At 41.7% G+C, this 23084-nt stretch overlaps 1 protein-coding gene across 1 annotated transcript in view; it reads right to left on the bottom strand.

Annotated features, from left to right (window-relative positions):
• The window catches only part of LOC115224528 (dynein heavy chain 2, axonemal-like), a 211781-nt gene that overhangs the window by 146077 nt on the left and 42620 nt on the right, over positions 1 to 23084 (bottom strand). Inside the window, exons 16-23 of the mRNA XM_036513449.1 lie at positions 21326 to 21617; positions 18218 to 18322; positions 13060 to 13230; positions 10621 to 10749; positions 9325 to 9536; positions 5348 to 5548; positions 1744 to 1900; positions 1240 to 1329 (exon numbers count right to left, since the gene is read on the bottom strand). Of these exons, the coding sequence (XP_036369342.1) occupies positions 1240 to 1329; positions 1744 to 1900; positions 5348 to 5548; positions 9325 to 9536; positions 10621 to 10749; positions 13060 to 13230; positions 18218 to 18322; positions 21326 to 21617 (1357 nt within the window). The remainder of the gene's footprint in view (positions 1 to 1239; positions 1330 to 1743; positions 1901 to 5347; positions 5549 to 9324; positions 9537 to 10620; positions 10750 to 13059; positions 13231 to 18217; positions 18323 to 21325; positions 21618 to 23084) is intronic.

Genomic DNA, 23084 nt, shown 5'->3' with positions numbered 1-23084 from the left:
CTAACCACTGGGCCATTGCGCCTCCACAGTGGCTATCTAATAATAAAGACCCATAATATCATACATGTATGGAATAACATGTATTTTTATAAACACTAACAGTATCAATTGCATAGTATGTTGATAAATTTTACAAAGCTGTGATATTTTGTCTAAGAGAGGTCTCCACAAAGCAAAATCCTGCTACTCTTATCAGAAGATTCTAGAAGGTAACATGACAAAAACAAAAACGAAAGATTAGATTAGCTGCATGAGTGAAGATGAATTCAACATCATCATCATCATCATTTACCATCTGCTCTCAATGCTGGTATGGGTTAGACAGTTTGATTGGAGATAATGAGCTAAAGGGCTGCACCAGGTTCCTGCCTGATATGGCATGGTTTCTACAGCTGGATGCCCATCCTAATGCCAACCACTCCAAGAGTGTAATGGGTGCTTTTATGTGCCACGGGCATGAGTGCCATTTACATATTATTTTTCTGAATCTTCAGATTTTTCTATATGTTAAACTACTGGTTTTAAATTGATATTAATCAAATTAATATTCAATTTTTCACCCTTATTATTTAAAATTTATATATATATATATGTTATGTACATTTCGTTTTTGGATTTGGTTTGCAAGATTCTTTATATGAGTTTGTGTGTTGAAGCATATTCTGTTGTGTCTGGGGAGAGTCATTTTCTATTTGTGCCTTATAATTTATCACACTCACCGGTAAAATTTCCACTTATTTCTTATTTTTATTTTCCTAAAATTTTCGTTGCATCTTGCAACCTTTTCAATAGTCTTGACTCTCACATGTGTGTATATATATATATATACTTTTTATCTTATATTAAACCTTTTAATACTTTTTGATAGTTATATATATATATATATATTTAATAATAAAAGAAAAATAAATATAAATAAAAATAAAAATAAATAAATATATATATATATATTTATAAATATAAATTAATAATTTTAAATTTTTAACTTTAAATTTAAATAATTTAAATTTTGAATATTATATATTTTGTATATTATATTAATTGTTTTTATTTCTATATTTTGGTTTATGTTTTTTACTGTTTGATTTGCCTAATAGTGGTTTTATCTCTAATTCAATTTATATATATATATATATATATATATATATATATATATATATACATGTATATATATACACACGCACACATATGCATGCACACACAAATGCACAATGTAAATCAAAAAATGCTAATTAATACCTTGGATTTTTTCAGGAAGAAATCGCTTGTCTCCAGTGTTTGTTTAAACGTGTTCCATTGGTCCTTCAGTTCATGTAACATGATGGTCGACTATAAAAGAAATATAAACACAATTTAGAACCTTAATAGCATGCAAATATTACTAAATGCCCCACCAATGCCTTACCTCTTGCTAATATTGTAACCATATCCATTTGTGCATAATACAACATTGTATTAACCAGACTAGTGGATGTTTGTTATACACTGCTGGTCACAATGCACTTCCTTGCACTGTTGTAGCATTTGAATGATGCCACTCTGCTGGACAGGCAGACAAGCCAGCATTCCTAATGAACGGAATGCAAATGCATTTAGGGGTTATTCATTTAGGGTTAGACACATTCTTAGACACATTTAGTCTACAAAAAAATGAGATGGCAATGGTTGGAACTCTTTTAATCATAGGTTTGCTAGATTAGGGTTAAGCAGGGGCCAGCAACAACAACAACAACAATCCCTCACCTCTTCTGCAATTGGTACTTCGTATTTGTTGAGGATTGCAAACTGCTCCATTAGGGGCTGAAAACGGGCTTCAATTTTAGCCTGTTCACCATTCAGCACCTCCCACAGTTTCAGGCTTTCCTTCAGTTCATCCAGTGTCTGAGGGGTCTTGCATACACTGAAAAGAAAGAAAGAAAAAAAGAAGAAAGACACTGTCAACTAGTGGTTCTCCACTGGGGTCTATATGATTGCTGAGGGCCCATAAAAGATTGTTGGAGGGTTCACCAAACGAAATAGTAAACTGGGAATCATCATCATCATTTAGAGACCGCTTTCCATGCTAGCATGGGTTGGACGGTTCAACTGGGGTCTGTGAAGCCAGAAGGCTGCATCAGGCCCAGTCTGATCTGGCAGTGTTTCTACAGCTGGATGCCCTTCCTAACGCCAACCACTCCGAGAGTGTAGTGGGTGCTTTTTACGTGCTACCAGCACTGGTGCCAGACGGAGCTGGCAACGGCCACGAACGGATGGTGCTTTTATGTGCCACCGGCATGGGGGCCAGGCGAGGCTGGCAATGGCCACGAACGGATGGTGCTACGTGCCACCGGCACGGGGGCCAGGTGAGGCTGGCAACGGCCACGAACGGATGGTGCTTTTTACGTGCCACCGGCACGGAGGCCAGTCGGAATACGCAATAATATTTTAAGGGCCCCTGAAAAAATTTTGTTTTAGATGCATGTATTGTTATATATTGCAAAAAACATTTAGGTTTCTTTCTCTGACATTTTACGTAGTCCAACCCACACAAGTTAATGCATGAAAAAGAAAAAGGAATTTTGAAAGAAGTTTCTATACAATTAGGGTTTAAACATCGAATGGCTATGGGGTCCGGCAGAATAAAATAGTAATCAAAGGGGCCCATATATAAACAATGTCTGAGAACCATGTTTTACATAGTTAGTGGGCGAAAATCAGAATAGGAATTTTGAACGAAGTATCTATAAAACTAGTTTTTAAACATGGAATGGAAATGGGGGTCAACCAGAGTGAAATAATAATGAAAGGAATCCATAGATAAAAAAATTAGTCAAGAACCCTTGCAGTAAACCTTAAAAATTAAGATTTTTTTTGTATTAACATAAGGGGGGAGGGTTGTAACTACATCATTACGATTGCCTATACTACACCACTGATCGTTATACTTGGCGCTCTACTGATTCTTACCATACTTACCAGGAGTGGCTGTGTGGTAAGTAGCTTGTTTACCAACCACATGGTTCCGGGTTCAGTCCCACTGCGTGACACCTTGGGCAAGTGTCTTCTACTATAGCCTCGGGCTGACCAAAGCCTTGTGAGTGGATTTGGTAGACGGAAACTGAAAGAAGCCCGTTGTATATATGTATATATATATATGTGTGCGTGTATGTTTGTGTATCTGTGTTTGTCCCCCAAGCATTGCTTGACAACCGATGCTGGTGTGTTTACGTCCCCGTCACTTAGCGGTTCGGCAAAAGAGACCGATAGAATAAGTACTGGGCTTACAAAGAATAAGTCCCGGGGTTGAGTTGCTCGACTAAAGGCGATGCTCCAGCATGGCCGCCGTCAAATGACTGAAACAAGTAAAAGAGTAAAGAGTATACTACAGTCCTTTATATAAATGTTTCAAAACAATGCAAATTAAAAAAAAGTTAAAAATACAGGTCAATAGTTGGTATTACAACCTGTATTTTCTCTGTAGATTTCCTGAAGAAGGGCTCTTAACCCTGAAATATTGAAATACTAGGTCATAGTAATAAGCATTGACCTATATTTTACATTTTTTATAAATGGTATTGTTTGGGCTTTATAAAGAAACATATTTAGAACATTTATATATATAGGCGTAGGAGTGGCTGTGTGGTAAGTAGCTTGCTTACCAACCACATGGTTCCAGGTTCAGTCCCACTGTGTGGCACCTTGGGCAAGTGTCTTCTACTATAGCCTCGGGCCGACCAAAGCCTTGTGAGTGGATTTGGTAGATGGAAACTGAGAGAAGCCCATCGTATATATGTATATATATATATATGTATGTATATATATATATATATATATATTTGTGTGTCTGTTTGTCCCCCCACCATCGCTTGACAAGCGATGCTGGCGTGTTTATGTTCCCGTAACTTAGCAGTTCGGCAAAATAGACCAATAGAATAAGTACTAGGCTTACAAAGAATAAGTTCTGGGGTTGATTTGCTCGACTAAAGGGCGATGCTCCAGATAGTATCAAACGATGCTCCATGAAAACTATACCACTCTACTGTTGTTTGTATTTAGTGCTCTACCGACTGTGAAGGAGAACGACTCAGTGGTTAGAGTGTCGGGCTCACAATCATGAGGTAGTGAGTTCAATTCCCGGAGCAGGCTGTGTTGTTTTCTTGAGCAAGACACTTTATTTCATGTTACTCCAGTTCAGTCATCTGTAGAGATGAACTGCTACATCACTGGTGCCAAGCTGTATCGGCTCCTGCCTTTCCCTTGGACAACAACGATGGCATGGAGAGAGGAAGCTGGTATGCATGGGCGATTCCTGGTCTTCCATAAACAGCTTTGTCCGGACTTGTGCCGCAGAGGGTAACTTTCTAGGTGCAGTCCCATGGTCATTCATGACCAAAGGAGGTCTTCACCCTTTTTTACCAATTTTATTATTACCACAGATCTTAACATTTGGTGCTCAACCGATCCCCACTATACTACACCACTGTCCTTTACATTAATCTAATAATAATTTCAAATTCTAGCACAAGGCCAAAAATTTTAGGGAAAGGCAAAGTCACATGTGTGTGTGAGCAGCAGAAGCCAGAACATTTGACAAATAATTTGGCAATCAAAAATCAAAATGAAAATGAAAATTCGATGACTGGCGTCCGTGCTAGTGGGGTGCAAAGAGCACTATACAAGTATGATCATTGACAGAGCGGCTAACTGGCTTCTGTGCCAGTGGTACTTAAAAGGCACCATTCGAGCGTGATCATTACCAGCATCGCCTTAAAGAGCAACATCCGAGCATGATCGTTGCCAGAGCAGCTATCTGGCCTCTGTGCTGGTGGCACGTAAAAGGGCACCATTCGAGCGTGATCGTTACCAGCATCGCCTTACTGGCACCTGTGCCGGTGGCATGTGTAAAAGACTCGAGCGAAGTCGTTGCCAGTACCGCCTGACTGGTCCTGTGCCGGTGAAACGTAAAAGCACCCACTACACTCTCAGAGTGGTTGGCGTTAGGAAGGGCATCCAGCTGTAGAAACTCTGCCAGATCAAGATTGAAACCTGGTGCAGCCATCTGGTTCGTCAGCCCTCAGTCATTCTTCCAACCCATGCTAGCATGGAAAGCGGACGTTGAACGATGATGATGATGATGATGATAATGATAAGCTCAATGCTTTCTCTTTAAAGTTATAAGTCAAAATCCCACCCAGGCCCAATATTGCTTTATCTTCTCCCAACATTGACAAAAGAAAGACCAGACAAAAACGCAGGTGCCAATACTAAGCCCTTCAGGACCACAGTTTTATGGTTAAAACCTGTAAAACAATACCAAATGAAATGATAGAAACAAACCCCAACGCACAAATGATCCCTAATTACTTACAGCTCAGTGTTCGTTTTAATGTAGGTATCAAGAGTTGTGAGTTCAGTTGTGGCCAATTCCAAAAGAAGACCTGTTAGTTTATTCTGCCATTCTATACAATGGCCCTGGATGGCAGCTTTCAGGGGAGTACAGTTGAGGACGACAAAGTCTATGTTCATAACTGTCTCTTTGCTTTGGATGTTGTTTGCCTTTTCCGTGTATCTGAAACATAAGAGGAAAAACCATAATGTTATTAACCCTTTCGTTACAGTATTTATTCAGAGATGCTCTCTGTTTCTTTCAATTACTTTAAATATAACAAAGAATTTAGTAAAATAACTCAGTTATCATTCAGCTTGTGTTAGGAACATAAATTGTGACTAAGGTTTGGTGGAAGATTTTAATTCAAAACTTATGAAAACAAGACATTTGTACTCAGAGCCAAAGCCAGCTTCAGCTGGGTTGGTATCGAAAGGGTTAAGAATTATTTCTCTGTTATATATTTTAACCCTTTTGTTACCATATTTCTGTTGAGATGCTCTGTGTTTCCTTCAATTACTTTAAATGTAACAAAGAATTTAGTATAATAAGTTAGTTATCATTCAGCTAGTGTTAAGAATATAAATTGTGATTAAGATTTGGTGGAAGATTTTATTTCAAAACTTTTGAAAACAAGACATTTGTACTACAGAGCCAGAGCCAGTTGGGTTGGTAACAAAAGGGTTAAATTAATCATTTCTTAACCGTTTTGTTACCATATTTCTGTTGAGATGCTCTGTATTTCTGTAAATTACTTTAAATATAACAAAGAATTTAGTAAAATAACTTAGTTATCATTCAACTAGTGTTCAGAACATAAATTGTGACTAAGATTTAGTGGAAGATTTCAATTCAAAACTTATGAAAACAAGACATTTTTACTTAGAGCCAGAGCCGGTTTCAGCCTGGTTGGTCACGAAAGGGTTAAAGGATGACATACATAAAGCAGTTATGTAATAAAGGATATGTGTAGCTGTGTGGTAAGAAGATTGTTTTCCAACCACATGGTTCTGCGTTCAGTCTTACTGTGTGGTACCTCAGGCAAGAGTTTTCTATTATAGTCTTGGGTCAACCGAAGCCTTGTGAGTGGATTTAGTAGACAGAAACTGAATGAAGGCAGCGAGCTGGCAGAAATGTTAGCACGCTGGGTGAAATGTTTGGTGGTATTTTGTCTGCCATTACATCCTGAGTTGAAATTCTGCCAAGGTCGACTTTGCCTTTTATCCTTTCAGGGGCGATAAATTAAGTACCAGTTACGCATTGGGGTCGATGTAATTGACTTAATCCCATTGTCTGTCCTTGTTTGTCCCCTCTGTGTTTAGCCCCTTGTGGGCAATAAAGAAATAAGAAACTGAAAGAAGTGCAGGAGTGGCTGTGTGGTAAGTAACTTGCTTACCAATCACACGGTTCCGGGTTCAGTCCCACTGCGTGGCACCTTGGGAAAGTGTCTTCAACTATAGCCTCGGGCCGACCAAAGCCTTGTGAGTGGATTTATAGTAGACGGAAACTGAAAGAAGCCTGTCGTATATATATATATATATATGTGTGTGTGTGTGTGTGTGTTTGTGTGTCTGTGTTTGTCCCCCCAACATCGCTTGACAACCGATGTTGGTATATTTACGTCCCCATAACTTAGTGGTTCGGCAAAAGAGACCGATAGAATAAGTACTAGGCTTACAAAGAATAAGTCCTGGGCGTCGATTTGCTCGACTAAAAGGCGGTACTCCAGCATGGCCACAGTCAAATGACTGAAACAAGTAAAAGAGTAAAGAGTAAAAGAGTAAGCCTGTTGTGTATATATGTGTGTGTGTGTGTGTGTGTGTATGCACCTTTATGTCTGTTTGTCCCCCACCACCACCACTTGTCAATCAGTGTTGGTGTGTGTGTATCCCCGTAAATTAGCAGTTCAACAAAAGAGATTGATAGAATAAGTATCAAGCTTAAAGAAAAACGAAAGACAAAAACTGGGGATCGATTCATTCAACTAAAAGATTTCTTTAAGCTGGTGCCCCAGCTTGGCCACAGTCTAATGACTGAAACAGATAAAAGACAAAAAAAATGTGTGTGTCCGTGTGTCAGGAAGGGCCTCCAGTCATAAAAACCCTGCCAAAACAGACACAGTAGTCTGGTGTAGTCTTCTACCTGGCTGGCTCTTGTCAAACCGTCTAATCCAATCCAGCATGGAAGACGGACGTTAAATGATGATGATGATGATGGTGTGTTTGTGTGTGAATGTACAAGCAGGGAAAGTGACCAGCCAACATACACAATGCAAACACAATCTAAGTGGAACTGTACAAAATACGACAGAGTGGCTAACCAGCTTCTGTGCCAGTGGCACTTAAAAGGCACCATTCGAGTGTGATCGTTACCAGCGTCGCCTTACTGGCACCATTCGAGCCCCATGCTAGTAGGGTGTTAAGAGCACCATCCGAATGTGATCGTTGCCAGAGCGGCTATCTGGCCTCCATGCCAGTTGCACGTAAAAGACACCATTCGAGCGGGATCGTTACCAGCATTGCCTTACTGGCACCTGTGCCGATGGCATATGTAAAAGATTCAAGCGAGGTCGTTGCCAGCAGCACCTGACTGGCCCCGTGCCGGTGGCATGTAAAAGCACCCACTACACTCTCGGAGTGGTTGGCATTAGGAAGGGCATCCAGCTGTAGAAACTCTGCCAGATCAAGATTGGAGCCTGGTGCAGCCATCTGGTTTGCCAGCCCTCAGTCAAATGGTCCAACACATGCTAGCATGGAAAGCAGACGTTAAACAATGATGATGATGATGATGATGGGAGACTTGGTGAAAATTCAACATTTAACTTTTCACCGATGTTGTCAACTAACTTCCACGAATGAAGCTTTGTTTCTTTGCGAGAAATCTGCTCCTTCTTTAGACACTACTACTACTACTACTACTACTACTACTACATCATCATCATCATCATCAATGCTTATTGTCCACTTTTCTATGCTTGCGTGGGTCAAATGGAAATTTGTCGTGGCAGATTTTTTTTTTGCGGCATACAACCGGATGCCCTTCCTGTTGCCAACCTTCTTCACCTGTTCCCACTGTTACCTTGTCTTCCATCTCACCACGGAAGACAGGAAATTAATTAATTAATTAATCAGTCCCTCAAGGCAATGCACCAGCCCCAGACAAACCATCCCACCCATGACAGCATCTACAACAGATGTTAAATGATGAGGATGATGATGATACATACATAAATATATATACACTTTATATATATATATAAAGGCGGTGAGCTGGCAGAAACGTTAGCACGTTGGGCGAAATGCTTTGCGGTATTTCGTCTGTGCTACGTTCTGAGTTCAAATTCCACCAAGGTTGACTTTGCCTTTTATCCTTTCGGGGTCGATTAAATAAGTACCAGTTACGCACTGGGGTCGATATAATCGACTTAATCCGTTTGTCTTTCCTTGTTTGTCCCCTCTGTGTTTAGCCCCTTGTGGGTAGTAAAGAAATAGATACATACATAAATATATATACACAGGCGCAGGAGTGGCTGTGTGGTAAGTAGCTTGCTAACCAACCACATGGTTGCGGGTTCAGTCCCACTGCGTGGCATCTTGGGCAAGTGTCTTCCGCTATAGCCTCGGGCTGACCAAAGCCTTGTGTGTGGATTTGGTAGACGGAAACTGAAAGAAGCCCATCGTACATATGTATACATATGTGTGTGTGTGTGTGCGTGTTTGTGTTTGTCCCCCCACCATCGCTTGACAACCGATGCTGGTGTGTTTACATCCCCGTCACTTAGCGGTTCGGCAAAAGAGACCGATAGAATAAGTACTGGGCTTACAAAGAATAAGTCCCAGGGTCGATTTGCTCGATTAAAGGCGGTGCTCCAGCATGGCCGCAGTCAAATGACTGAAACAAGTAAAAGAGTAAAAGAGAGAGTAAGAGGTGTATATAAAAAGACACACATCCTGAATTACCTGCCGATATCTCCATCAAACTTTGATACAGACGGCTGTGACAATTTGTATCTAGATATGAAGGACTCTTTGTCAATCTCCCACAAAACCTTTTCTTCCTCCCAGGTCAGGCGATAATTCCAAAGTTTGCTGGCGTTTGTCTTCATTCCGGTTGCAATGAGGATCTTGATTTTCCTGATTTCTTCATTCGTTGAAACTTCTTCAGATATACACTGCAAGGAAAAACAAGTGATAAAGAGATCCGTCTATGTATGTGTGTGTGTGTGTGTATATAAGTCAGCTCCCATGACTTCAGGAAACATTTTTTCACGCTGAGAGTTGCTGAAGCATGGAACAAACTGCCGGCATCAGTTGTTAGTTGTCGGAGCACTGCATCCTTCAAAACTTCCATGCTTCCTGAGATTCGCCAACACCACACCTGATTTCCTCCCCTCCATACACACACAAGCATGTATCTGACTCATGCATTGTTCGCTTTCCAGACATTTGTACATTACTGCATGTACTTTATATGCACTTTCTGACAAGTTGTGGTGCACCTGAGCACTGTATACAATGATTTCATTATTATTATTATTATATAATGGACTCTCCCATTGTTGTATGAGGGTTTGACAGTTTCTTACTGATCAACCCAACCACACAAATGATTTGTTTATAGTGATGAAATGTTTGTGTAGACATAAGCTCACTTCCTCCATCACATCAACATTACCTGTACAGGTGCAACTGGGTGCCACATGCCAGGTGTCCATATGATTGCAGAGCAACATGAAATGAAGTGCTTTGCTCAAGAACGCAACGCAATGCTCAGTCTGGGAATCAAACCCACGATCTCGCAATCGTGAGTGCAATACTCTAACCACTAAGCCATGCAAATAGAGAGAAAACAAAGACTGAAAATATTCAGACAATGACCACTCAGCTATAAATGTATAAGTTAACAGAGAAGATTTACACAAAGTACAAAGAAAACTAAGGGGAAAAGGTATGATATTTCAGGTCCGACAGCTGTTTCTAGAGGATTGAAATTATGTAATAATGTTTGCAGATGGAGTTCGCACAGAGTCAAGAATATGCAGTGAATAGTGGATGCACAGATATTATGGTATATCAGGCTTCCCTCTTCAGGGTGGAGAGATTGGCATGCACATACTCATAGCCAGGGGTCTCTGCAGAAAGACAGTGATCAACTTGAAGCTATAGTAGAAAATAGGTGACAAACCAAGCACAGCAACCAGACTATTAGAACTTTTATGAGGGGGGAAAAAAAAAGGAAAAATGTCACTCTCTTACCAATTTTGATACTCCTTCTTTGGGATACTTTTCAATCAGACGTGGTATCTGACTTAGTGATGTTATCATATCCTTTCCCACATAGTACACCATGTTATCTAATTCCTCAATGCTTGGTGAGAAGTGGATCTGTACAGAGAAGTAGAAAACTGAAGGTTTTTCATCGGATCTCACGGTCTTTTAATACAAGTTTTTTAATGAGGATTACGGACACTACATATCATACACACTGTATTTTCTGGCAGACAAATCAACGTAGTATATATACAGTCAACTCTCGCTACTATGCCACCCTGCGGGACTGAGCCAAAATGGCATAGTACCGAGAGTCTGTTATCTAAACACTACATAACCAAAAATTTACTGAACATACGAATAAAAATTCATAGGGTAGGAAGTAAGGCCAATAAGAAGTTCAATGCAATGGTAAAAAGAAGACATCCAAGTTTATTAAGTTCAGATTGCTTTTAGTTAATCCCGAAGCTCTCAAAAATTGTCGGCTGACGCATCTTCTTTCGGTGGATTTCATTCATTTCGTTGTCTAGCCTATCACACGCCTGCATGACGCTGGGTTTTCTGCTGCTCTGCTGCTGCATAAACTTTCGGATAGTGCTCCATGCTCTCTGGGCATCTGCAAACGAAACGTATTCCTCTTCCACAATTACCTCGTCGTCTTCACTTTCCACCGGCTCTTCGTTATGCATTACCTCCTTTGCTATTTCTTCTAGAGTGAAACATGTTGTCGGACAATACAAGGGGCGGTAACTTGTATCAGATATTACTAATGATACGAGGGGCCCGACAATAACGTTTTTCGCAGCATCGATAATCTCCTTCTTTTCCTTCAGCGTAAACTCAGTCCGCTTGCGTTTCTGAGCTGACATTGTGTGCTACTTTCTGAACTTTTCCACAAGATTACAAATACGAAATGTACAAAATGTCGAAAAGTTGTGTGCGCTTCAGTTTACAAGTGGCATAGTAGCGAGAGTTGAGGGTGGCATAGTAAAACTTTTTTGTTTATTATTTGGCCGGGACCGCGCAAAACTGGCATAGTAGCGAGAGTTGACTGTAGTGTAAACATGTGGTATAAACACTCAAACACTGTCTCTATCTCTCCAGATCCTGCTGCATTTTGTATGAGGTTTTTTGGTCCAGCAACCCGCCTATAAGGCAACCTGCCTATAAGGCAACATGCCTTCTTTTTGGCTGTAAATTTTGATCTGAAAAATTTGACTTGTATGTTGAAAATTTCAGTATGTATACATACACGGAATAATAATGATGACAATCATAATGATGAGAGTAATATAAATATAGTATTAAAAAACTATATTACATGCATGTAAGCGCTAAGCCTGTTTCTGTCAAGTTTAGCTCTTTTATCACCTTATTTCTCTTGAAATATGTTAAGGATCTCTCTTTCTCTCTCTTTTACTTGTTTCAGTCATTTGACTGCGGCCATGCTGGAGCACCGCCTTTAATCGAGCAACTCGACCCTGGGACTTATTCTTTGTAAGCCCAGTACTTATTCTATCGGTCTCTTTTGCCGAACCGCTGAGTGACGGAGACGTAAACACACCAGCATCGGTTGTCAAGCAATGCTAGGGGACAAACACAGACACACACACATACATACATATATATATACATATATACAACGGGCTTCTTTCAGTTTCCGTCTACCAAATCCACTCACAAGGCTTTGGTCGGCCCGAGGCTATAGCAGAAGACACTTACCCAAGATGCCACGCAGTGGGACTGAACCCGGAACCATGTGGTTGGTAAACAAGCTACTTACCACACAACCACTCCTGCGCCTATGGTGCTTTTCTTTTAGTTAACTTTGAAAATATTGAATGCAGTAATGATTAAGATTATGATTAAGATTATGTAATGATTAGGATTATGATTAAGTCACTGTTTAGAACATAGATTAGCATGAAATATTAATCATTGGTGAAGAAGGAGAAAGGGAAAAAGAAGAGGAAGAAAATGAAGAAGAATTGGAGGAAGGGGGAGGGGGAAGATAAGAGAAAAAGAACTGAAGGAAGAGGGGGAAGAAAAGAAGAAAGAAAGAGAAGAAAAAGAAAGAGAAGAAGAAGAAAGAGAAGAAAAAGAAAGAGAAGAAGAAAAGAAGAAGAAGAGAAGAAAAAGAAAGAGAAGAAGAAAAAGAAGAAGAAAGAGAAGAAAAAGAAGAAAGAGAAGAAGAAGAAGAAAAAGAAGAAGAGAAGAAACAGAAGAAGAAGAGAAGAAAAAGAAAGAGAAGAAATAAAAAAAAGAAAGAGAAGAAAGAGAAGAAGAAGAAGAAGAATTATTATTATTATTATTATTATTATTATTAATTATTATTCAAGGTGCTCCAGTATGGGCACAGTCTAATGACTGAAACAAGTAAAGGATACAAAAAAAAAAAGAAGAAAAGCTAAAGGAGATACTCACAGTGTCATTACGGAGAATGACTTCTACACTGAAGAGAGGGTTTGGTGCTGCCTTCGTGTCAATGTTGATTGCTTTCGAGATGGTCTGCAGGGAGTACTTGACGTTCAGACGGAAGGCTTCTTCTATCATCTTGTCCAGATTGTTAATATGAATGAACCAATAGTTGTAGACCTTTGATTGGAAAATAGACAGGAGAGCTTTACTGTACAACCGTTGTAATACAAGGGGACGCTGAAAAGTTCAGCAGACCCTCATATAAGTATAGATGAGGTTTAATGAAAGCACTCACACACTAGAAACTTCTTCCCCCCAAAAAGGCTTAGTAACATCCTCATAACAAATTTTATAACATTTAAAAAAAAAATTTTTTTTTGAAAAATCACCTTTACACTTCAAAATCTGCATTAAGTAATCCTCATAGACTTTCAAAAGTGCCCCGACTAGCTCCTGTGCCAGTGGCATGTAAAAAGCACCATCTGAACATGGTCGATGCCAGTGCCCAAACAAGCTCCTGTGTCAGTGGCACAAAAAAAGCACCATCCAAATGTTGATGCTAGTGCCCCCTGACTGGCTCCTGTGCCAGTGGCACAAAAAAAGCACCATCCAAATGTTGATGCTAGTGCCCCCTGACTGGCTCCTGTGTCAGTGGCACAAAAAAAGCACCATCCAAATGTTGATGCTAGTGCCCCCTGACTGGCTCCTGTGCCAGTGGCACAAAAAAGCACCATCCAAATGTTGATGCTAGTGCCCCCTGACTGGCTCCTGTGCCAGTGGCACAAAAAAAGCACCATCCAAATGTTGATGCTAGTGCCCCCTGACTGGCTCCTGTGCCAGTGGCACAAAAAAAGCACCATCCAAATGTTGATGCTAGTGCCCCCCTGACGGCTCCTGTGCCAGTGGCACAAAAAAGCACCATCCAAATGTTGATGATGCTAGTGCCCCCTGACTGGCTCCTGTGCCAGTGGCACAAAAAAAGCACCATCCAAATGTTGATGCTAGTGCCCCCTGACTGGCTCCTGTGCCAGTGGCACAAAAAAAGCACCATCCAAATGTTGATGCTAGTGCCCCCTGACTGGCTCCTGTGTCAGTGGCACAAAAAAAGCACCATCCAAATGTTGATGCTAGTGCCCCTGACTGGCTCCTGTGCCAGTGGCACAAAAAAAGCACCATCCAAATGTTGATGCTAGTGCCCCCTGACTGGCTCCTGTGCCAGTGGCACAAAAAAAGCACCATCCAAATGTTGATGCTAGTGCCCCCTGACTGGCTCCTGTGCCAGTGGCACAAAAAAAGCACCATCCAAATGTTGATGCTAGTGCCCCCTGACTGGCTCCTGTGCCAGTGGCACAAAAAAGCACCATCCAAATGTTGATGCTAGTGCCCCTGACTGGCTCCTGTGCCAGTGGCACAAAAAAAGCACCATCCAAATGTTGATGCTAGTGCCCCCTGACTGGCTCCTGTGCCAGTGGCACAAAAAAGCACCATCCAAATGTTGATGCTAGTTCCCCCTGACTGGCTCCTGTGCCAGTGGCACAAAAAAAGCACCATCCAAATGTGATGCTAGTGCCCCTGACTGGCTCCTGTGCCAGTGGCACAAAAAAGCACCATCCAAATGTTGATTGCTAGTGCCCCCTGACTGGTCCTGTGCCAGTGGCACAAAAAAAGCACCATCCAAATGTTGATGCTAGTGCCCCCTGACTGGCTCCTGTGCCAGTGGCAAAAAAAAAGCACCATCCAAAGTTGATGCTAGTGCCCCTGACTGGCTCCTGTGCCAGTGGCACAAAAAAAGCACCATCCAAATGTTGATGCTAGTGCCCCCTGACTGGCTCCTGTGCCAGTGGCACAAAAAAAGCACCATCCAAATGTTGATGCTAGTGCCCCCTGACTGGCTCCTGTGCCAGTGGCACAAAAAAAGCACCATCCAAATGTTGATGCTAGTGCCCCCTGACTGGCTCCTGTGCCAGTGGCACAAAAAAAGCACCATCCAAATGTTGATGCTAGTGCCCCCTGACTGGCTCCTGTGCCAGTGGCACAAAAAAAGCACCATCCAAATGTTGATGCTAGTGCCCCCTAACTGGCTCCTGTGCCAGTGGCACAAAAAAAGCACCATCCAAATGTGATGCTAGTGCCCCCTAACTGGCTCCTGTGTCAGTGGCACAAAAAAAGCACCATCCAAATGTTGATGCTAGTGCCCCCTAACTGGCTCCTGTGCCAGTGGCACAAAAAAGCACCATCCAAATGTTGATGCTAGTGCCCCCTGACTGGCTCCTGTGCCAGTGGCACAAAAAAAGCACCATCAAATGTTGATGCTAGTGCCCCCTAACTGGCTCCTGTGCCAGTGGCACAAAAAAAGCACCATCCAAATGTTGATGCTAGTGCCCCTGACTGGCTCCTGTGCCAGTGGCACAAAAAAAGCACCATCCAAATGTGATGCTAGTGCCCCCTGACTGGCTCCTGTGCCAGTGGCACAAAAAAAGCACCATCCAAATGTTGATGCTAGTGCCCCCTGACTGGCTCCTGTGCCAGTGGCACAAAAAAAGCACCATCCAAATGTTGATGCTAGTGCCCCTGACTGGCTCCTGTGCCAGTGGCACAAAAAAAGCACCATCCAAATGTTGATGCTAGTGCCCCCTAACTGGCTCCTGTGCCAGTGGGACAAAAAAAGCACCATCCAAATGTTGATGCTAGTGCCCCCTAACTGGCTCCTGTGTCAGTGGCACAAAAAAAGCACCATCCAAATGTTGATGCTAGTGCCCCCTAACTGGCTCCTGTGCCAGTGGCACAAAAAAAGCACCATCCAAATGTTGATGCTAGTGCCCCCTGACTGGCTCCGTGCCAGTGGCACAAAAAAAGCACCATCCAAATGTTGATGCTAGTGCCCCCTAACTGGCTCCTGTGCCAGTGGCAAAAAAAAAGCACCATCCAAATGTTGATGATGCCAGTTCCCCCTGACTGGCTCCTGTGCCAGTGGCACAAAAAAAGCACCATCCAAATGTTGATGCTAGTGCCCCCTAACTGGCTCCTGTGCCAGTGGCACAAAAAAAGCACCATCCAAATGTTGATGCTAGTGCCCCCTGACTGGCTCCTGTGCCAGTGGCACAAAAAAAGCACCATCCAATGTTGATGCTAGTGCCCCCTGACTGGCTCCTGTGCCAGTGCACAAAAAAAGCACCATCCAAATGTTGATGCTAGTGCCCCCTGACTGGCTCCTGTGCCAGTGGCACAAAAAAAGCACCATCCAAATGTTGATGCTAGTGCCCCCTGACTGGCTCCTGTGCCAGTGGCACAAAAAAAGCACCATCCAAATGTTGATGCTAGTGCCCCCTGACTGGCTCCTGTGCCAGTGGCACAAAAAAAGCACCATCCAAATGTTGATGCTAGTGCCCCCTAACTGGCTCCTGTGCCAGTGGCACAAAAAAAGCACCATCCAAATGTTGATGCCAGTTCCCCCTGACTGGCTCCTGTGCCAGTGGCACAAAAAAAGCACCATCCAAATGTTGATGCTAGTGCCCCCTGACTGGCTCCTGTGCCAGTGGCACAAAAAAAGCACCATCCAAATGTTGATGCCAGTTCCCCCTGACTGGCTCCTGTGCCAGTGGCACAAAAAAAGCACCATCCAAATGTTGATGCTAGTGCCCCCTGACTGGCTCCTGTGCCAGTGGCACAAAAAAAGCACCATCCAAATGTTGATGCCAGTTCCCCCTGACTGGCTCCTGTGCCAGTGGCACAAAAAAAGCACCATCCAAATGTTGATGCCAGTTCCCCCTGACTGGCTCCTGTGCCGGTGACATGTAAAAAGCACCATCTGAACGTTGTTGATGCCAGTGCCCCGACTAGCTCCTGTGCTGGTGGCACATAAAAAGCACCATCCGAAAGTTGATGATGCCAGTGCCCCCTGACTGGCTCCTGAGCCGGTGGCATGTAAAAAGAACCATCCAAACGTGGTCAATGTCAGTGCCCCATGAGGGGCTCCCATGCCGGTGACACGTAAAAAAATACCCACTACACTCTCAGAGTGGTTGGCATTAGGAAAGGCATCCAACTATAGAAACATTGCCAAATTAGATTGGAAGCCTGGTGCTGCTTCCTGGATTGCAAGACCTCAGTCAAACCGTCCAACCCATGCTATTTTTAAATGATGATGATGATGATACACAGGAGGTGCTGGAAAGTTCCGGGTTTAAGGGTATCGCGAAAAGCCTGGTTGGAGGCCCATCATTCTGAGTTCTTTTACAGTGCTTAGAAGAACTGAAGGATTGCTGCAATAAGTGTGTGAGTCTGAGAGGAGAATATGTTGAATAAAACCATAATTAACCGATCTTCCTGCAATTTCTTTTACCGAAAGACAGGAAATTTTCTGTGCCCCTTTGAACATACACACACACACATATATGTGTGAGTGTGTGTGTGGTTGTGTGGTAACGAGTTTGCTTCCCAACCACATGGTTCCGGGTTCAGTCCCACAGCATGGCACCTTGGGCAAGTGTCTCCTATTATTGCGTTGGGCTAACCAAAGCCTTGTGAGTGGATTTGGTAGATGGAAACTGAAAGAAGCCCGTCGTATATATGTATATATATATGTGTGTGTGTGTGTGAAAAGAAAAAAAAAGATAGGTAGGCGTAAGAGTGGCTGTGTGGTAAGTAGCTTGCTTACCAACCACATGGTTCCGGGTTCAGTTCCATCCACTGCGTGACACTTTGGGCAATTGTCTTCTGCTATAGCCTTGGGCCGACCAAAGCCTTGTGAGTGGATTTGGTATATGGAAACTGAAAGAAGCCTGTCGTATATGTGTGTGTGTCTGTGTTTGTCCTCCCATCACCACTTGACAACTGGTGTTGGTGTGTTTACATCCCCATAACTTAAAGGTTCAGCAAAAGAGACTGACAGAATAAATATTGGGTTTCTTTCAGTCTCTGTTCACCAAATCCACTCGCAAAGCATTTCCGGGGACATGACCAAGGTGCCATACAGTGGAACGGAACCGGACGCCACGAGGTTTGGAAAGCAAACTTCTTAAGCTGTGATGTAAATGTTGTATAGGTGTAAATATTTATAAAAGCTTCATTGCTGAAGATGAAGGAAACGGTTGGCAAAATCATAAACCACAATGATAAAAAAACAAAGAAAAAGGTTTCTGTTGAAAATGCTGAAAATCCTCACCTCAGGGCCATCATTCTTGAATGTTTCGAACTGTTTGTCTATGATGGAGAGGATTTCTTCATGGATGTCAATCACTTTAGCAAGTGTCCTCAGCCGGTGCTGTTTCTGTAACGGAGAGATACAAACAATTCATTAAATATTTTATATAACAGGGGATCAACGACAGAATATGTATTCTTTCATTCTTGTTATTCTTTAATTTGTTTCTGTCGTTTGAGAGTTGCCATACTGGAGCACCGTCTTGAAGGTTTTCTTTTAGTCGAACAAATTGAGCCCAGGGCTTATATCTTAAGCCAAGTACTAATTCTGTTGTTCGCTTTTGCTACTCAAGCTCAGCATATTGCCAAAGGTCTCGGTCACTTGTCATTGCCTCCCATGAGGCTCAACGCTCAAAAGGTACTTTTTACATACCACCAGCACAAGTGCTAGTTACACAACAACAGCATTGGCCACATGGCCTCATTGAGGCCCAATACTCAAAAGGTGCTTTTTACGTACCACCAGCACAAGTGCTAGTTACACAACAACAGTATTGGCCACATGGCCTCATTGAGGCCCAATGCTCAAAAGGTGCTTTTTATGTACCACCAGCACAAGTGCTAGTTACACAACAACAGCATTGGCCACATGGCCTCATTGAGGCCCAATACTCAAAAGGTGCTTTTTACGTACCACCAGCACAAGTGCTAGTTACACAACAACAGTATTGGCCACATGGCCTCATTGAGGCCCAATACTCAAAAGGTGCTTTTTACATGCCACTAGCATGGGTACTAGTTATGTGACACATTCATCGGCCACATTGCCTCTGGGAGGCCCCATCATCAAAATTTCAAAGTTATGAGATAATACATGTTTAATTCAAAACAATATGAATAAACAAGTATTATATTTGACAAAGTAATTTGAATGCTAAAGGGTTAAAATCACAAAACTCAACAACATGAATAAGGCCAGAACCCCTAGTGAGGGCCTGGTTTCTCATGCAATGAATAATTTACAGCACATCAATGCAGACCCATTCATCATATTGTTACTTCTGTACAAAAAGTTAGACAGAGAAAAGAAATCATGATAGCAATGCAGTATGTTTCATCTTTTAGTTGTTTCAGTTATTAGATTGTGGCCATGCTGGGGCACCGCCTTGAAGATTTTTTTTTTTTTGTTGTTGAATGAATCAACCTCAGTATTAATTACTCTGTGCACATAAGTGAAAGCAGCGTATGGTAATCACTCGTCTTTGTCTGTGTGTTTGCGTACAGTAATCAATCGTCTTTGTCTGTGTGTTTGCGTATGGTAATCACTCGTCTTTGTCTGTGTGTTTGCAAAATTACTGGAAAACAACCGAACAGATTTTCACCAAATTTGGCAGAAATACTCACTGGGTGAGTGGCTCGAACTCATTAAAGTTTGGTCTGATTCACTTTGATTCATAGTCATGGCAGATACTGGTGGCACGTAAAAGCACCCATTACACTTTTGGAGTGGTTGGCACTAGGAAGGGCATCCAGCTGTAGAAACCATGCCAAATCAGGCTTGAGCCTGGTGCAGCCCCTCAGCTTACCAGCCCTGGTCAAACAGTCCAACCCATGCCAGCATGGACAATGGATGTTAAATGATGATAACAATGATGATTGGGTAGTTTGGAATGACATCGTAAAGGAGGTGTAAATGGCTTGATCGGCCAAGTTTGACCATAAAACAAGTAGGATATTTTGGCTGGATATGGCCACTTTAAATGCATATAATGTTAGGGTTACACCACTATGTGTGTTTTTTTTTTTTCCAAGACACTATCTTTGTAAGGGCTAAAGAGGCCCTCTTTCCTTTGAAGCAAATTTGCCATCGCTTGTTAGTGGTTTCATTAAGATCTTATCTCTGGACTAGTTAATATGGCTTAAGGGTTCTATCTACCCTTAGCTGATATAGGTTAAAATGTTCTGGTTGCTACCCCAGTACTTTATCCTTTGTAGATTATCATTTGTATTTGCTTGGCCAGGCTTCCATCAGCCTGCTGTGAATATGAGAGTGGCCTGAGGTATGTTATCATGCAGATTGATAACTGCATTCAAAGAGGCAAAAGAGAAGCAGGTGAATAAGCAGACAGACAAAACAGACAGATAGAGTGATAAAAGTGCTTTAAATATAAAGGGTAGATAAGTTTATTGGCCACACAGGGCTGCACACAGATGGGACAAGTTACAAGGTAGAGCTTTTCTTTTGGGGGATGAAAAAAACAAAAAAACAAAAGAAACAAAAAAAAAGGGGTGGCGTAGGTTTTCGATCAAGAGGGATCGTAAAAGGGAAAAAAGAACAAAAAAAAATAAAATAAAAAATAAAAATTAAAAAAAAGGGTAGATAAATAGACAGACAGGTAGATAGGTAGACAAACAAACAGATGGATAGATGGATGGATAAATAGATAGATAGATAGGTAGATAGGCAAACAAATAGATAAATAGATAGATAGATAGATAGATAGATAGATAGATAGATAGATAGATAGATGGCTAGATAGATAGACAGATAGATAGGTAGACAGACAGAGAGACAGACAGATAGTTAGATAGATAGATAGACAAACAAACAAACAGACAGACAGACAGACAGATAGATAGATAGATAGTTAGATAGATAGATAGATAGACAGACAGATAGATAGATAGATAGGTAGTCAGACAAACAAATAAATAAACAGATAGATGGATAGATAGATAGACAAACAGATAGATAGATGGATAGATAAATAGACAGATAGATAGACAAGCAGACAGATAGACAAGTAGGCAGACAGACAAGTAGGCAGACAGACAAGTAGGCAGATAGACAAGCAGGCAGATAGACAAGGAGACAGATATAGACAGATAGATAGATAGATTAACAGATAGCTATGTAGAAAGATAGATAGATAGATAGATAGATAGAAAGGAAGATAGACAGATAGATAGATAACCAGACTTACAAACAAATAGACAAACAGATAGATAGATAAAACAGTTTAAAATATAGAATCTCAAGACAAAACACCGGAGATGAAGAATGGCTGAATAATGGTGGGGTGGGGGGGAGTCAAGGGGCGAATAGCGAGTGATTTTATTTCTAGCCTACCTGATGATCACCGAATTCTAATTCTTTGTAAATCTTCCGAGAGTCGATGTCCGTGAGCAACATCTCACTGATCTGCACGCAACTCATTGCAATCTTCAAGTTGTCAGCCTTGAAACAATCAATCTTCTGTTGGATCTTCTCGGCGGTGTTTCGGCAATCTGTGATGAAGGAATCAGTCGTTCCTTTGGAATTCCAGGTCAGCTTGCTGAGGCCCGGGGAAATTTTCTTGTCCAAAAACTTGATGCGCTCCTTAAATAGGCCTCGCTCGTTTTGATTCAGAGAATTGATGATCCTGGGCAAGGAGGAAAGAGTAATGGAAAGGGATAAGGCTGTTAACCTTAGGGTTAACAACTTATACTAAGTTAACCCAGATGTGGCTAACCTAATTCTAAGTTAACCCAGATGTGGCTAACCTCATTCTAAGTTAACCCAGATGTAACTAACCTCATTCTAAGTTAACCCAGATGTAGCTAACCTCATTCTAAGTTAACCCAGATGTAGCTAACCTCATTCTAAGTTAACCCAGATGTGGCTAATCTCATTCTAAGTTAACCCAGATGTAGCTAACCTCATCCTAAGTTAAACCAGATATGGCTAACTTCATACTAAGTTAATCTAGTTATGGCTAACCTCATACTAGGTTAACTCAGATATGGCCAAGATCATACTAAATTAACCCAAATATGGCTAACCTCATAAGTTAACCCAAATATGGCTAAGCTCATACTAAGGTAACCTAGATATGGCTAACCTCATAATAAGTTAATTCTGATAGGGTTAACTTCATACTAAGATAACTCTAACAGGGTTAATGTCATACTAAGATAACCCTAATAGGGTTAATATCATACTTAGATAACCCCAAGGGGGTCAACAACTTCATTCTATTAATCCTGATAGGGGTAACAATGGTCAACATCCTCATATTAAGCTAACACTAGTAGGGTTAATAACTTTATTTTAAATTAACCCTAATAGGGTTAATCTCATTCTCAGTTAACCCTGATAAGGCTAACTTCATAAGCTAACCTGCACAGGGTTAACTTCATGCTCAGTTAATCAAGATATGGTTAATTTCATACATAGATAACCCTGATAAAATTTAAGTTGAAAATTTTCAAGTCCTCAACCCAACACCCTTGTTGAGACTTTCCGTAAGGAAAGAACAGAACCGGAACTCCGTTGGTTATGATGAAAAGGGTTCCAGTGGGTCTGATCAATGGAACAGCCTCTTTTATCTCTTTTACTTGTTTCAGTCATTTGACTGCGGCCATGCTGGAGCACTGCCTTTAGTCAAGCAAATCGACCCCGGGACGTATTCTTTGTAAGCTCAGTACTTGTTCTATCGGTCTCTTATGCCGAACCGCTAAATGACGGGGACATAAACACACCAGCATCGGTTGTCAAGCAATGCTAGGGGGACAAACACAGACACACAAACACACTCACACATATATATATATATATATATATATATACATACATATATACGACAGGCTTCTTTCAGTTTCCATCTATCAAATCCACTCATAAGGCTTTGGTTGGCCCAAGGCTATAGTAGAAGATACTTGGTCAAGATGCCTTGCAGTGGGACTGAACCAGGAACCAAGTGGTTGGTAAGCAAGCTACTTACCACACAGCCACTCCTGTGCCTGTTCATGAAATTAACATGCAAATGGCTGAGTGCTTCACATACACACGTACTCCTAATGTAGTTCTGAGGGAGATTCAGTGTGACAGAATGTGAGAAAGCTGGCCC

The sequence above is a fragment of the Octopus sinensis genome, linkage group LG25 (genome assembly GCF_006345805.1).
Source record: "Octopus sinensis linkage group LG25, ASM634580v1, whole genome shotgun sequence".
NCBI lineage: Eukaryota > Metazoa > Mollusca > Cephalopoda > Octopoda > Octopodidae > Octopus > Octopus sinensis.
This window is presented reverse-complemented; position numbering and strand designations above follow the sequence as displayed.